Raw genomic sequence first — 17,019 nt, 5'->3', positions numbered from 1 at the left:
ACACACATAAAATCTTCTGAAATTCTTTAGAATTCAAACAGACCTTCTTAAAAAGATGTTAAATGTTACTTCTCAAAGGCATATCACTTTGCAAAAGGCACCAAAATATTTTTTATTTCTTGTGTGCATTAAAAATAAGATGTAGCTGTGATAGGTGACAGAAGGTTTTGTATTTTAATATATATTTTTAATTTTAATATGTTCAATCACATATTTTGGATACAAAATGCGTAGTCTGCATTGTTAGTGATTTGAAGAAAGGAATGTTTGCAGAATCATTCAAGCAATGCTTTGAGTCAGTATTTCCACCAGAAAGGCTGCTCAAAACCAATTGATAGTTCACAAAATCAAGTTAGAAAATTTTAATTTTTATCCATTTTCTCTGGATAATTTTCAACCTGATGGGAAATATCTGTTTTTTACTAGAGTGATAGAGTTAGACAGATTTCAAATTTCAAAGTAACAGGGGTGTCTAAACATATGGTCCTTTGCTATCCAAGGCAAGAGAGCCTTACTGTTAATTTTAGAATGAACTGGATCTCACCCTTCCCAAACAGGGCTTTACAATGGGAAAGGAAGAATAACATGAGCTGAAATATTCTTAATTGGGTAAAAGATGAGTGTAATTACACTTTGCCAGAAGATACACTTTTTGACTAACTATGAGCACAGTTTCTTTTGCCAGTCATAGTAAAAAGAACTTTTGTTGAGAGTGGAGGTCTGGGCTTACCTCTGACACACAGTGAAGAGTGGCATATACGTTAATACAGCCTTTAATATCACCAAGAGTAACTCCAGGACTGCTGGCTATCTCTTAATCAGCTCTGGCATCATTCCAGTTAGAAGTTTTGCAGACACAACCCATGCAATCAATAACACGGATTTTCCCATGAGGATTTAGGCATTTATTTGTAGATAACAGATGAATGAAAATTTAATTGAACACTGCATGTATTTTAGGATGGGCAGGTACATTAACTTTTAGAGCGTTGAGACTGAAATCTAGAGTGCCTGAAATTAAGCAATAAAACTTCAGTACCCACAATTAGGACACACTGATGAAAACAATACTTATTTTAAAATAGAGTAATCTTAGAGTAATAGTCTTCTTTAAACAGAAGAGGAGGGTATTTTGTCCCATACTTCAAACCTCCTTCCTCAACATGTTCCCCATCACATTTCTTTCTTGCAACAGTAATAGTTTATGCTGGAATCACAACACTTCCTTGAATCTCTCTTAAGAGATTAAAACTGAGTCACAAAGGGCAGGAGTATTCCTGAAGACTTTTCTTGTGTTACTGAAGAGTTCACTTACTTAAAAGCTCAATTCAAGATATCTTGAAACTCTTTGCCAGTTAGCTGATTATACATACCTAAAAATGTTCTAGGAAAGGTTTTAACACAATAGTACAATTTATGTAGAAGAAACTAAGAAGTAAAAAGAAAAATGAAAGAAAGAGTAACATTGCATGTGAGTCAGGAAGCTGTCTTAGAAAACAGGCATATAATCTAAATGAAAAGTATATAAGCAGTCACATGTATGAAGTTATCCAGAAAGGTGAGCAGTACAAATTTGAACTTCCTCATGTAAAAAAAGGCATTTGAATTGAGAACTCCTATAGCATACCTGACTGTCTTCTACTCCTAATGAAATGAAAACCTTCCTGCTCTTGCCCATTTACCATGCTCAAAACTGAAATGTTTTGCATGTATTGGTATGCTTTAAATTAACTTAAAATCACATTTTTGCTTGAGTTTTTTTTCTTTTTCTTTGTTTAAAAAGCCACACTATCTTTCATTTTTTACCAAAGAAAATAAACACAAAGAAAATTGGGCATTTGCACAGCTAAAAGTTACAAGATACCTTCTAAAATATCACAAAATATTGTCCAAAATAAACAATATTTTGTAATTCTCTCAGCTCTTGAGATTGTCATTTGACTGTAGTCCACAATTCTTTCAAAGGTATGACTTTAAGGAATTTGAAAAATATTATATATTTCTTTATACTTTGGGTTTGTCTACTGTTCTGTCTAATGCTGTGTTTCCAAATTATGTATATTATTATGTCATGACCAGTGATATAACAGAAGACGTCTCTATTATCACCACACTACAAAGCACCAAAAAATCACTGCACATTAGTCTTAGAATAGCATCTACCTCTACAAGCATGAAGGTTCCTGTTTCCACTTTACCATGGACAACCTAAGAAATACTTTGTTGCCCAGCAGTCTGGTATTGAAGTAAGAACAGGACGAGATATGCCTATTAGTATCTTCTGGTTCAATCTTTCCTTATGCTGAGAAAAGCTCTGCATGCAGTATCTTGAAACAGAGACATGTTTAGTAAGGCAGAAAAGAGTGAAAAGAATGTTTCTGTGACATTTTGGCAAAGAACATCTCTACAGTTATGCTTAGGAAGTGCATTCCTCCAGTGAAATGCCGAAGATTTCTTTGACTCACTGGACTTTTCCAAAGAAAACTGGTTGTAAGTCCCTAGTCCAGCAGCACACACTCCAGAAATTTGCCTGCTGAGAAGGAAGTTTGAGGTTTTGTTTACTAAGACTGTAATCATTATACTAACCCAAATTATGAGGTAAACACAAAATTGGATTTATTGGTCAGACGAATAAAAAAACAGACTGGGTTATAATACGATTTTAGAAAAAAATCAAAAACTAATGCAAACGCGTGAAAAGAAAGAAGTTGTTACACTAATATAAGATATTTGAGACTGGAGACTCATGCTCACAACTAATTCTAAGTGTATATTTAAAACTTCCATATGTGTAATACGACCTTGTGGTTTGAATTTCTTCTCTCTCCTAATCACTAAAATATTCTCTTTTCAGTGCTATGAAGTTAGCTAAATATGTATAGTTGTATTACCAAGACATTTTCCATCTTTGGTTGAAATTTTGTAGATTTTTGCTAATTAAGTTGCAACTGCTAGTTATGTAAAATAATAATGATACTTATGTACTGTTATGGTATCTAAAGGCTCTGAAAAGGGAGGGACAAGTACTACTCCTGCTGCTGTACCGAGTGCTACCTATGTCATACTAGGCAGTAGCATGATGCAATAGAAAAAGATCTGAGTGATGAAACGGTGAATGCTGAGAACTTGGCAATCTATTAACAGCTGTGTTGCATCAAATGCACACCTACCCTCCAGCTTATCTTTAACCCAAAATAATCCAGTTTGCACACTGAAAGAGTGTAGTGGGGGCAGTTGAAAACTCTGCTTCAATAGTGCATTCCCAAACCAAATTAAAGTGATAATATGGAGGGACTTCTATCATAGCCATAAGAGCAAGGATGTAGTATTTCTCCGACAGGAGGGAAGTCTGTTTATACAGTGCACAGAATGACAAAACTAGGGTCAGAAGGGATCTCAGATTCACTTAATAAATTTCCGTGAGGATCACCTCATATATATCATTTATAATGGATGTATAATCTGTTCTCAAGAAGTTCTAAAGATAGTGACACTACAAGCCCTCTAGTAAAATAATAAAGTAAAATTAATTGTGTGCTTACCATTAACATGAGGGCTTTGTTTGAAGTCTGTCCACTTTTAGGCTGAATGCCTGCATGGTTTTCTGTTGCCAGCTGTTTGCACATGCAGCTGAATCATCCTTGCAGCAGAAGCTTGAGAGAGAGAGTGGGAACAAAGTCCACTAAATTGTTGTGAATTATTACCTTTATAAGTCGGTGGGTCATTCCTACAACATGGATGGGGTTTCTGAGAGGGAACAGAAAGCCCAGCTGAAGAGGAATCACCACAGTCAGCCCTGTGAAAGCTGTCACTATTCATCCATCAAAAATCTCTGTCTCACTTCAGTTCGTTACTTGTCGCACTGCTCCTGTAGAAAGAAAAATTAATTCCTTTATTTTAGGAATAATTTGCCCAGTAATTGGGGCGAAAGGTAAGAGATATTTGGAAAAGATATGTTTCAGGGTTTAAATCAGTCACTAGTAGGAATCAGACTAGGACTTACATAGGCGCATATTATCCTGAGTGTTTTCAGATGCTGGATTTCTTCCATCTTTTTCTGAAATACCCTTTGTGATGGGGGCTGGGCCTGATGTTACTTTAAGTAAACATGGGGGTTTTTTTGCCATGTTTCTTACTTTTGCAGATGAGTTTGCAAAAGGGGAACCTTTTGTCAAGTCTAAGGACATCCATATTATTCCAAATTCTGAAGTCCCTATAGTCATACCCCTACTATGGGTATGTGGAGTTACTGTCTCCTATCATCACAGAAGGTTAGTGTAGTTGGATGTCGATGTAGACAGCTATATAGAATAGTATTGACATGATGAATTAAGTCACTGAATGAATCAGATAACATTTTAAATTTTAATCCAAATGTATAGAGTAAAATTCTATGGATTCTTCAGTGCTTTGATCTTCAAGTAGCAGGAAAGTTTTCAAAGCAATATTCTGATTGAATAATTAAAGTCAGCATTTTTCATAGAGAATGTCATTGCATACTAGACTCTGTAGAAGTCACTGATGTGTTCTGAGGTTCTTTTTGCACATTATCATGCCTCTTTCTAATTTAAGTTTACCTTCAGGATATTTGTAGATGTTGAGTAGGAGAAAAGAGGTAAATATGAAAAAAAGCACAGGAAAAAAATGTTCGTGAAAGCTGATCTGCATCCTCCTTGAGAGATTTAGCCACACTTTATGTAGGTAGGAAGAGACGTGATGCAGGCAAAGCAAACTTTAAAAGTGCTGAGTCATCAATCTCTCCAAATCTCCTTCTTTGAAATCTTACCAGATAAGTATGAAATTTGGTTACCAAAATTTGATCCTAAGTTCATGATATATAATTGGAAAAAAAAGTCCTGATAAAATTCTTTCTTTCATTCAAAACTACAAAGATTTTTTCATCAAATTCTGGTGTAGAAATAAATTTACTCAGCTAAAGATACCCAGGTGAACATAGAATTAAATTATTTCTATTCAGGTCCAATAAAAAACAGTGAAATATACCAGCTTCCATATAACATCAGAACATCTACTGGGATTCAAAAATAGGCCCCTTTACCTGACATTCAGTATGAATGACATTTATTTCACACTATTTTTTTCCTTGTATCCTGTGTAAAGCTCAAGTTTTCTTATTGCTACATTCTGAATAAATTATCTGACATTTGAAGAATTGATGTATGAAACTCCAGCTCATGAAAACTTCAAACAGCATGATAATGGAAGTACACTGTGACATGCTTTCTCCTGAGTTCTTTATGTGATGTCTATCATTTTTGGCGTGCTTTCTTTTATTTTTGGGAGGAGGAGGGAGGAGGAGTGGGGCTTATCAGGAGGAGTGTCACAATTTCAAGTCCTTAAGAATCTCCAGAAGCTCTTCCATGAGAAAAGTGAATGTCATTTCCTGGATTGCTTAAAAATTCTTCTTTTCCTAATACTTCATCTGGCACTAGAAGGCTCTATGTCTTCTAATACATTTAGACCACCTCCCTGCAAAATATAAACTAAGGCAGCAAAAGCATGCTTTTATTAGCATAGAAACATCTACAGCAGAGGTTTTATCCAGCACAGCTGGTATCCTAGTCATGAAGTCATACTGGCAAAGTGGTCTCTGTTGAGTCATGGCCTTAAAACCTGTCAGGTTGTCAAGATAATAAAAGCAGAAGTCAAAGCTAAATTTTTCTATTTGTTACATTTCATATATGTGAGAGGAACTTCTGTCATATTAGTAAGAGGAAAACAATCCACAGACTTGAAAATGGAAAGGAAAAATCACTCTCAGGAGGTGTATTTCTCAAATGGATAGATATTAAGCTTAGTGTTTACTAATTGGTTCCTGTGCTGTTCCCCTTATGCATTATTTCCAGCAGTTACTTTACCAGGCCACTCCTTTATGTGCATATTGGGTATAGACTATTAGCTGCTATTTCAAGCTCCTCGTTTTCTTCAGAAGTGTAACCTCTGCAAACATTATCACAGCCTTGAGACTGTGTAAGCAGCTGAATGTCTTTATAAATAAATGAAGAGCTTAAATTAATAAAAAATTAAATAAATATTAAATGAATAACAGATTCATTATTAGCTTAGCTGGATTGTATGCCCCTTAATGGCTTAACTCTGGCTGACCCCAACAGATGAGGATAAAAAAAAAATAATTGTCTTGCTGATTTCTAGGCTGAATAATTAGCTAAAACCCCCACAGCAGTAGGTTTACCCTCTTTACCCTCATCATCCATGAGGGAGATGGGAGACAGGGATGACCAGAAGAAAAAAGAAAGCCAGCTTTCATACTCCCTGGATTGTTGCCAATGTAAATCAAATGTTGTTCCAGAGATACTAGAAATATGCTTGATTATGCACTAAATGCTGAGACTTAAAACAGCTGCTTTTAGCTACCAGCACAGCAAAACTATTAGCGAAAGACTGCCATTCTTCATCAATTACAACAGGGAATGGCAGTATTGCTGCTTCTGACAGCTGAAAGAAATATATATATGTGTTCAGGGTGATGTCTGGAATGCAAAACAGGAGAAAAGCGTTCTTGCCTGATTGTGTCTAGTATTCAAGATATTGATGGAGCCAGCAAGCTCGTGTTATTATCAAGGCTGCACAGCCATGAATACATAAACTGGAAACTGACTTTTCTAAGTAAAATATGCCTTTCTCACATTACTTTTGTGGGAGTCAGCTTCAGGAGTATATCTTCAAAACTTATTATCGGTAATTTTTTCTATAAAAGATAAGCCCCAAAAGGGCAATGTCAGCAACTCTCTTTACGGATGTGTATGTCCTCCTGGTACTGTAGCTTTGCTAAAACTGCTAGTGGCAGGTCAGGGAAATATTTATTGAGACAGAGGATCTCCTGATCTGAATTGCAATGTAGTGCTGCAGTGAGTCATAAATTCACTCTTCCTGTTTTTTTTAGCCTAAAAAAAAAAAAAAAAAAGAAAGAAAAGAAACCACAAGTATGGTATGTGTTGATTAGGTTTTTACTTGAATTCTGGAAAGAAGATGGATGCTGTTTGGGTTGCTAAGGTGCTATTTTTGGGACTGTTTAGGAATAATATTGTGCAAAGTAGTGAGTTTCTGTGCCTGCAGCTGTGTTCTTCCTTCCTCCTGGCCATATAAAAATATTTCCACAATCATCTGATTTCTTTCAAAAGTACTAGGTACTAACATCTCATAGCAGAGTGACAAAAACCACTAAATCATACATGTGGGAGGGGAGAGGTTGTACAGCAAGATGATGATAGCTCTTCTAACTCTGCAAGAAAATCATGTCTTTACTCACCATGAAGTAGCTGCAACCAGCTTTGTAGTCTGTTACAAAAAATAATTCTATGAAAATTCACATACAAGGTCACATACTCATTTCCTACTAACAAAAGACAGGAAAAAGATGAACAAAACAAATGGCAAAATTACAACCTTGGATTTCAAAAGGGAAGACTTGAACTTGTTCAGGAATCTGCTTCACAGGATCCCAAAGACAGGAGCATCCGAAGAAGTTGTGGGATTTCTTTTACCGAAGATATTAAAAATTTGGCTGGGCAAGGGCCTGAGTCACATACTCTGATTGAATTTCTGGTCTCCGTGGAGTGGAGAGAGGATCCAGCCAGACCTTGTGGAAAACTTGCAACATACTGAAGTCCTGCTCTCATTTCAGAATCCCTTCCTTTTTCAATTACCCTCAAAATGTAATGTTGCCATGCAGCCTTCTCTGGCCTCCTCAAAGCCTCAAAGCAGCTCACCCTGACTTTCTGTGGAAAAAATGCATTGCTACTACGTAACAGAATTTTGGTATTTGTAACAAACTTAATGGGATTTGCAGGCCTGGCAAAAGCCGATCTTAGTAAGATGTGACATATTCCATATAGTTTTTAGATTGTCCTTGCAATTTTATTGACTATGTATTGTTTTTTTTCAGGAATCAAGTCTAAATAAGTCTGTTGTATTATTCTCATAGCCTTGAATCATCTCATTTTCCCTTTCAATGTAATAGCCGTTTTATCTAGACCTGGTTGAGTTTTGTGTAGTCTTGGTCACGCCATTCAGGTCAACAAACTAAACATAAGAAACTCAGATTTCCTGCTTGATTACCTTGAAAGACAACAATAGCTCCATATGCAGCAAGATATCCCACTTACCCTTTGGTGATGGCAAAATTTCCAGGTCAAAACAGTACAAAAGTACTGTTTTAGTATTTTATAAGAAAAATATTTAGAGGAAGAAAATTGTTAATTTAAATACTCTGTTTTGAAATTTGGGAGGGTTTGAACATTGGAGTAATTTTTTTTAACAAATTTTGAGTAGTCATTCATAAGCAATATGAAAATCTCAAACTGGGAGTATTAGAAAATTGGAAAATTTTGACATTTCTCTCTAATGCTTCTTGAATGCAAAGAGATTTCATAAATATTGCTCTTCTTTTAAAGATTCTTTTGATTTTGGCAAAGTATCATTTTTACCAATGATAGACAGTTGGAAAAAAATGGTAACAGTTCTAGATCTCAAATCTGTATTTCATAAGTATTTCTATTACAGTATAAACTCAGAGTTCCCTTCAGTTATTCTGATATAAAGTATCTCTTATAGTGCTATTTCAGTCAGTTTGGCCAATGATTTATAGGTTGGGACCCATTCTGTTTGCAGTTATTTCTAAATCTCCTTTAGTCTTAGCCACAGTAAAATTCAGGTGAGTATGCTTGCTGTGATTAGAACAAGCTACAGTAGTCCTCAATATCATCTCTATTTCTTTTTTTTAAAATACAGTCTTTAAATTCCATGACATTTCTTCTGCTGTGTGAACAGTTTAACATTATTTTTCTTTTCTTTCTAAAACATAACTGCTTAAACCCATAATTCATTTTTCTGCATTTTATAATGCCTAAAATAAAATATGTGTTAATTGCACATCAAAAATTAAGAATATAAGTATTTTTAAATGTTGACTGTTGTATGAGGTATTTCCAAACAACAAGAAATATTTTATCTTTTTTTGTTCATTTTTTCCTTCATATAGTAACTGCATATTTTAATTAAAATGTCATGAATTATAGTTAATGTGATCCTCCATCACTACCTTTGTGCATTAAAGATTTATTGTAGTGTATTATTGCCTGGAAAAAAATAATTACTTTTGAGAATCTACTTTAAAAAATATATGGGTTCCATACTTTGCAATATAATAGAAAGCTCGTTAGATGCAAAGAGCAATGCTTGATAATACTGAATGGATAAGAAACCAATTTCAGAAAACCTAGTTAGAACAATAATTATGCATTTAAGTAAGTAAATGACTGGAGGCATATTAAAAAAAAACAAAACAAACCAAATCAAACAAACAAACATGTCTGGCCTCTCATGAAAATATAAGCTTTACCTCTTATTTGTTAGTTGTAAAATATCTGACAGAAGACTTAATACAGTTGAAAATGCTGTCAACACAAAATGGATTATTTTTCATATTCATTGCCTGCTGTTTATCAGGCTACAATATGACTTTGTATGTCTGCCTTAATAAAACTTAGCTTGTAAATCAACATTTCTTCTTTTTGAGTAGTAAGTTTGAATTACCTGCAGCACATACCTAGGAATTAGGAATATCTAAACTTATATTTTAGGCAACTAATGATCAGTGTGTGCAGGGATCATCAGCAGAATTTTCAGGTTGTTTGATGGCCACTGTCTGCTTCCTTCACATTGCAGCGTCACATTTTTGTGTGAGAAGTCAGACATAGCTATGGATTCACCTGTGGTGTTTCAAATGCCTACTTGTGCATAATTGGTACATGGACACACTGAGAAGCAAACAGCAGGGGCGTGACATGAGTGTGGATGCCTACATGGTAAAATTCTAAATTAAAATTTTGTCAATCAGTACTCAGAAGACAAAGTAAAATTGGGTCCCTTAAGTAGCAACAGTGTGGCATCAGAAACACAAGTCCTGGTTCAAGGAGAAAAATGGGAATGTGTGACAGCACCACCTTTCTTTGGCAAAAATGCAGGCTATTGTCCTAAACCAGTGCCGTAGCAGCATACTTTTCAGAGGGCACTCACTCACGTATTTCCAATTCAAACCTGAACATCTGGGAATCTGGTGCTTTGCTCAAGAGAGGAGAAAAACTTACCAGCCTAAGATCAGAACACAGTGGAAGACGGAACAATTTGGTAAAGAGGAAAAAAGGCAACAACTGTGTTAAAAAGGAGCTTTTCAGTGGAAAAAGTATACTGAACTCTTTAGGTTTGAAAGGCAGTGAAATACTGTAGCAATGAAGGAAGACAATTGTGTGTATACTGGGAAGCAGTGTTGTGCTGCACAGTAAGTGGACATGGAATGTTTTGTCAATGCACTTGATCCAGATCTTGCCTTTTCTTCCACAACAATAAGAGTCTGGATGTGACACATGCAGTGATATACAGTTTTTTCAAGGGAAGTTGGGAAAATCTGAAAGCTGTCTTTTCCTTCTCGATCTTAATCTGGAGTAGCAGACAGGACTGAAAGTGTGAGATCCTATTATAAAAATATTCCTTATGGACAGGAACAGATGAAGGCCATCAAATGTTCTATTGTTATTAGATGTCTTCTGTCTGTCATTCCAGTAAGAAAATGTATTCCTCTGGCTGGTCTTGCCTAACCTATTTAATGTATATTCAATCATGGTTATGTGTTACGTAAAAACACAAGTGTTCAGACAGGCACTACTTCCACAACTGTTAGACTGGACTTTGGTCTTCTCCAACACATATCATTCTTCACCTTTCATTCAGCAAATCAAGAGTAACCTCAGGGTTTTAGATAACTGAATTCATCTCAGTGGTTTATTTCATTCATTCATTCACTTATTATTCGCTAATATTTCCTTTCTTTTAGAAGTCAATTTTAATGAAACTTGCCCTCAGCTTAAAAACATGATCAGCCCACTAACTCTAAAAACTTAGTCAAATACCACTTATATTTTTTGTGTTTTCTTCAGAAGAAAGAAAGAATATCTCTTGGAATACCTTTAAATTCTCTATTGTTCAATAAACTGTAACAGGAGACATCTTATATGACCTGCCATCACGCAGCAAATATTTTTACAATGTTAATCCCAAACCTTTTAGCACTGATGTCAGTCCTCATATGATAAGACTAGGGGGGCAGGCACTGAAAAGATATTCCCCAAATAGTTACCTTTGCTATCAGTTACTCTCCTGCCTAAGACATAGGACCTTTCACATGGAACATCTCTCAGTGAGGCTCTCCCAGAAATAAACTTTGACAAGTCCAACAAAGTTAATTTCAGATCATGAGCATTCTTTGAAACTTGCCAGTTTTCACTGAAGAAAAGTACCAGTCTTGAAGTGTTTGCAGTATTCCATGAGTGTTCTCGAAAAATGTCAAATGACCTCCAAATGCATGATATTTCTTAAAACAAAAATGGTGGGGATTACCCTCACCCCTGTGCCATTTCTTATGTAGTCAACCCTCATTTGCTCCAAATCAGCACTGAAAATTCCAACATTCAGTGGCACAGAAGATCTTAGGAAACAATTCTTCAAAGCTTATGGGAAAACCCAACTATGTGACTGTTTGTTTTGCTGAAGACTATAATTTGAACACTATTTTAATGATGGGGCAGTGGGTAAATGCAAGTAAATTGCTTAGCAACCACGATGGACAAGACATTTCTGCAGACTATTGCCATTTACAGTGAGTTTTCTATCTTCAGGAGTATTTCTTTTGCTCTGTGGGTCCCTTTTAAATTGAAATGCAAAGGAAATCGCACTAGGTCTGGTCTATAACCATGGCTGATAATAGAGTGTCAATGTCCTCCTTCCACAGTACTTCTGTTTCCTACTGAGCTGTACTGGAAAGGCAAAGAGACTCAAGTCTGGATTTTGAGGACAACTGGCTGAACTAAACACCTAATTTCATTCTACAGTGGGAATATGAATTGCACCCTTTGGAGACTGCAGTAGCTTTTTATGGTGTTTAGAGTTTGATTCATTTAATTTCACTGGAAATTCAGGAGCTGCTTGATCAAATGCTTGTTTTAGAGGTAACTTTCATTTTACTTCCACAGTTGTCTACTTTTTCACAAAGTGGTGGGATATGCTCCTTCTTCAAAATTCAGTATTGAGCTTAACCAAACCTCCATCCTGTATGTGTTTTGTAAAAACTTTTTTGCAAACAATGCTTGCATCATAAACTGTTTAGAAGTATCTTCTGATGGTGCACTTATTTACTTTTCTTCCCCATTATGTCTCAGTTATTACCTAGATGGTTCCTAGCATGGAGACGAAGAATTAACTGTTTTATTCTCACCTTGTTTTTAGTGGAAGTGGAACAGCAATTGCAACAGGATCCATGAGCAACAAGACTAATATGTCTGAAATTTCCCTGATCTCTGCTCTATGCTAAAAATGTGATTACCTGTGTTTCTTTGCAGGAGCGTATGTGCTTCAAGTAAAGGCAACAGATGCTGATGATCCCACTTATGGAAACAGTGCTAGAGTGGTTTACAGTATTCTTCAGGGGCAACCATATTTCTCCATTGATCCCAAGACAGGTAAATAGTTTGTCAGCAACCATGAAAGATTTAAGCTTTGTTTTTTGATTCATGTAGACAGTATCAATAGATCTGGTTGAAAGCCATTTGGGTACAAAATGACAAACTCAGAACTGCCAGTAGATGGATAAGCATTTTTGGGGTTGTTGTTGGCTTATTTTGTCATCTCTTGCATTCTAGTGACAATTTTGAGACATACCCTTGCTAGTTATTTAAAGAACCTAAAATTTCATACTAAGTCAGGCCAGAGATCCATGCTGCCCTGTATAACACTTCCAAAAGTGGTGTCCTGCTTAGCTCTAGTGAAGGATGAAGAATAAGTGTTTAGTGATGCACCCTCAGCATACTCTTCTAGTCTTCAAAAACTTGTTCCTACAAAGTTCCTGGGTGACTAGCAGTGTTGAAGTAACTAAAACTCTGAAAGGATTTCTCCTTTATAACTTTTCCATTTCCCAGTAGAGTTGAATATTACAGGAGCATGGTATCTGCACACCAAATTACTAGAAATTCCATGGCAAAGGTTTATTTTGGTCAAGAACCAGCTCTTCTTGCTTTCTGGAAATAGGGACACCTCTTAACTTGTTTCATATCTCACATGTTGCACAAGACAGTGAACAGTAATTCTTATTTATTCCTATTCCCCACGACCTTATATACCCATGTTGTTCCCCAATTGCCCCTTCATTGAAGACATAATTAAACAGAAGCCACTCCATAACACTGATCATCCTTCTCCTCAGGATGAGAAGGTATATACAGTATTCAAGAAGGCAGCTGATATGAATGCATACAGTGGTTTAATCATAACACTTTTGTTCTTTATTCCTTTCCAATCAGTTCCAAACATTGTTTTCTTTTTAGCTTCTACCACTCAAAAGCAGATACGTTTGTGGAAATTTCTATTACTACCTCAAGATCTCATTACAAAGCAGTGATGGTGAGACCACTGACCCTAATTTTATATGTGAAACAAGGGTTTTGTTTGTCAAGCACAGGACTTTACTCCTGCTCCTTTCTCAAATCATTCCTAATAGGTGATAAACATTTATTCTGATATAAAACTAGTACACTTAAATAGTTTTTAACTTCTATGGGTCTAAATGACACAGTTGCCCCTTTACTCCCTTTCTTTACTAACCTAATCTTTTTCCGTCTTCTTGTTGGATATAAGCAAACCACGTGAAAGTGGAAAAGCAAGCTTTTATTGCTATTTCAGGGAGGTTAAACACATGAAAATATCTTCTGAAGAGCAACCATTAGACTGGCACAGTCTAAGACCTCCAATCTGATATGTGGGGAGTACTTTTTAATGCTATAAAATTGCTCTTCTGATTTTAATGTGAGGGCTTTTTTAACACAAAGCACTTGTCTTAAAGGAGATAACCTCTCATATCTTTCCTCTGCAAATTCTGTTCTGTTACGAAAATGTCCATTTCCACCATTAAACTGTCCTTTCCGCCCAATTTTCTGATGTGTTTCTGAGGTCAATATTGTTACTTATGGCTAAATGTCTCTAGGTTTTTTAGATTCAGTATTCTAGTCCATCTTCTGACCTCAGTCATACTATTGAAATCCAAATTAATGTCAGCAAGAGTATTGTTGTTAATAATTATTCTGGAGGTTTTTCATGAAACCTGGATTTTCTTTTCCGTGTAAGTGAATGGATCAATAACTTTGCATAGAACATCTTCTGGCCCAGGTTTCATACATAATATTTGCAGTTTTCAGCAGTATGATGGAGACCATACTTTTCTGCATATTTGATATTGATGACATTTGAAAACACACAAAAAAATCAAATTTATTCAGTTCTGTAGTTTAATAATCTTTACTGTAAAATCTTAAGGTAAAAGAATTTACAATCACTCAGAACATCATTACATGCACATAAGACCTCTATATTACAGTAAGCCCTTGATTTAAATTTGGATATTCTTTTTGAAACTGAAGTTGACATACTGACATTTGTAGCCCTTTCTTCCCATGGATTTTTACATCTACTTTATTTTTCTATTTTTGAGGTAAAATAACTCTAAATCACATTTGTTCTGTCCATATGAACCAATGATCTTGGAGAAAATAATATTTCTCAGGATTTTGTCTCAGGTTTTTGAAATGGAGTAGGCAGAAAAAGGAAAATTGCCTATGAATTGCTAGACATGAAAATTATTCTCATTCTTTTTTTTTTGCTGAAGATAAAGGGTTTTTAAAGGAAAAAATATATAGAATAGGCTTACACTTCCAGACAGGAATAAATAGTGGGTGATTTGGAACTTTTCTACTACAGTGATAGCCCATTCTTCATTTTCTGAAAACCATGTGAAATATTTCCAAGGAAGCCACACAGTTGTACCTAGAATAGATATATCAACCAGATAAACTGCATCTTCTCCTCACAACCTGCTATGTGTTCCATTTTTTTCTGTAATCTTTTTCTGTAATCTTTTTGGACTTGAGCAAAACTTTGGATACTGCTTTTTGAAAGAAAATGCTCAACACAGAGCTGAATAACCATGTTACATGATGGGTGAGCAACTGGCTCACAGATCAGGCACAAAGTTATAGTGACTGGGGTAACATCAGACTGGCATCCAGTCACTAGTGGGGTTCCACAGGTCTCCATCCTCAGCCCGGTTCTCTTCAACATCTTCATTAGTAACTTGGATGCAGGACTCGAAGGAATACTAAGTAGTGTTTGCAGACAACACTAAATTTGGGAGGGGCTGTCAACTCCCTTGAAGGGCACAGGGGCCCTGCAGAGAGACGTCAACAAATTAGAGGGTTGAGCAATCATCAACCGTATGAAGTTTAACAAGGGAAAGTGCCAGATTCTGCACCTGGGATAGGGCAATTCTGGTTGTGGGTATAGACTAGGGAATGAGATGCTGGAGAGCAGCTCTGTAGAAAGGGAGCTGGGAGTCCTGGTCAATGGTAAGTTGAATATGAGTCAGCAGTGCCCTGGCAGCCAGGAGGGCCAACCGTGTCCTGGGGGACATCAGGCTAAGCATCGCCAGCTGGCTGAGGGAGGTGATTGTCCCACTCTGCTCTGCACTGGTGTGGCCTCATCTTGAATATTGCATGTAGTTTTGGGTACCACGATATAAAAAAAAGATATTAAGTTACTAGAAAGCATCCAAAGGAAGGCTGCAAGGATGGTGAAAAATCTGGAGGGAAGATCTTATGAGGACCAGCTGAGGACACTTGGTTTGTTCATTTTGGAGAAGAGGACACTGAGGGAGACCTCATTGCAGTCTTCAACATCCTCTTGAGGGGAACGAGAGGGGCAGGTACCAATCTCTGCACTCTCTGACCAGTGACATGACCCAAGTAAATGGCTTGAAGCTGACTCAAGGGAAGTTTAGCTTAGATTTTAGGAACATGTTTTTCACCCAGGGGGTGGCTGAGAGCTGGAACAGGCTCCACGGGGAAGTGGTCACAGCACCAAGCCTGTCTGAGTTCAAGAAGCATTTGTACAATGCTCTCAAGCACATGGTGTGATTCTTGGGCTGTCCTGCACAGGATCAGGAGTTGGACTCGATGATTCTGATGCATCTCTTCCAACTCACATATTCTGTGATTCTATGGTTCTATGTTATTTTGTATTGCTGATATAACACAAGAGGTCTTTCATTCTTGTAGCTCTTTTCTTCTTAGAATGAGCATACCAAGGATGTTATAAGATACTGTGGAACACATAGGCTCCACAATGCCAAATTATGGATTAAGAGATTCAAGAGGAAATTTACTAATGTTCATCCTATTTATAAATTATTTTTTTTCATGAATCTCACATGAATATGAATAAATTTTGCAGTTTTATAATTCAATATTTCTGTTCTGGAACAACTGCAAGCAGGATAGTAAATGCCATCCTGAGGAAGGAGAACAGTGACTCCTAAATAGGTTGTCATTATCATCATGTTACAAGTGGAGAGAAAGAAAATTGTTATACAGTTCAGTTCAGTGGGAATTTTTGATAGGTCCCAGAAATAGCAGATTTAGGTCAAAGTTATTTCTATACTCTGAAAAAGTGCTATAAGCTAATGGTTCCTATTCTTATTCATTAACAGAGCAGTGGTTAGTTACTATAAAGATAAAAATTATCCTTAAAATTTGTTTCTTGTCATTTCAGACCCATTATAACACCAGGGTAGAAAAACTGCTTTTAGTCTCAAATGGTTTACTACTAGAAAATAATACTTTCTAAATCAATAATAACAAGGAAGAGTCATACTTCCAGTTGGTTTATCTTTCAATTGTTCATGTTATCTGCACCAAAGTGAACCTAGCCATTTTCTGAAAAATATTGCTGAACATATAGCATTTTTCAATGCTATACACACTTGAAAAATTTTGACAAAGAAATGCATTTTCTCCTACACATTTTATTTCAAGAAAATGGTTTGAGTGCCGGAAAGCTTATAGCTTTATATGACCTTATCAGCTAATTTTTGCATTCAGTATC

At 36.1% G+C, this 17,019-nt stretch overlaps 1 protein-coding gene across 1 annotated transcript in view; it reads left to right on the top strand.

Moving 5' to 3' along the window:
* CDH12 (cadherin 12) overlaps positions 1-17,019 on the top strand; it is a 211,948-nt gene that overhangs the window by 125,823 nt on the left and 69,106 nt on the right. Inside the window, exon 4 of the mRNA XM_008921079.3 lies at positions 12,435-12,554. Coding sequence (XP_008919327.1) covers positions 12,435-12,554 — 120 coding nt within the window. The remainder of the gene's footprint in view (positions 1-12,434; positions 12,555-17,019) is intronic.

The sequence above is a fragment of the Manacus vitellinus genome, unplaced genomic scaffold (assembly GCF_001715985.3).
Source record: "Manacus vitellinus isolate BGI_N305 unplaced genomic scaffold, ASM171598v3 scaffold_33_pilon, whole genome shotgun sequence".
NCBI classification, from domain to species: domain Eukaryota; kingdom Metazoa; phylum Chordata; class Aves; order Passeriformes; family Pipridae; genus Manacus; species Manacus vitellinus.
This window is presented reverse-complemented; position numbering and strand designations above follow the sequence as displayed.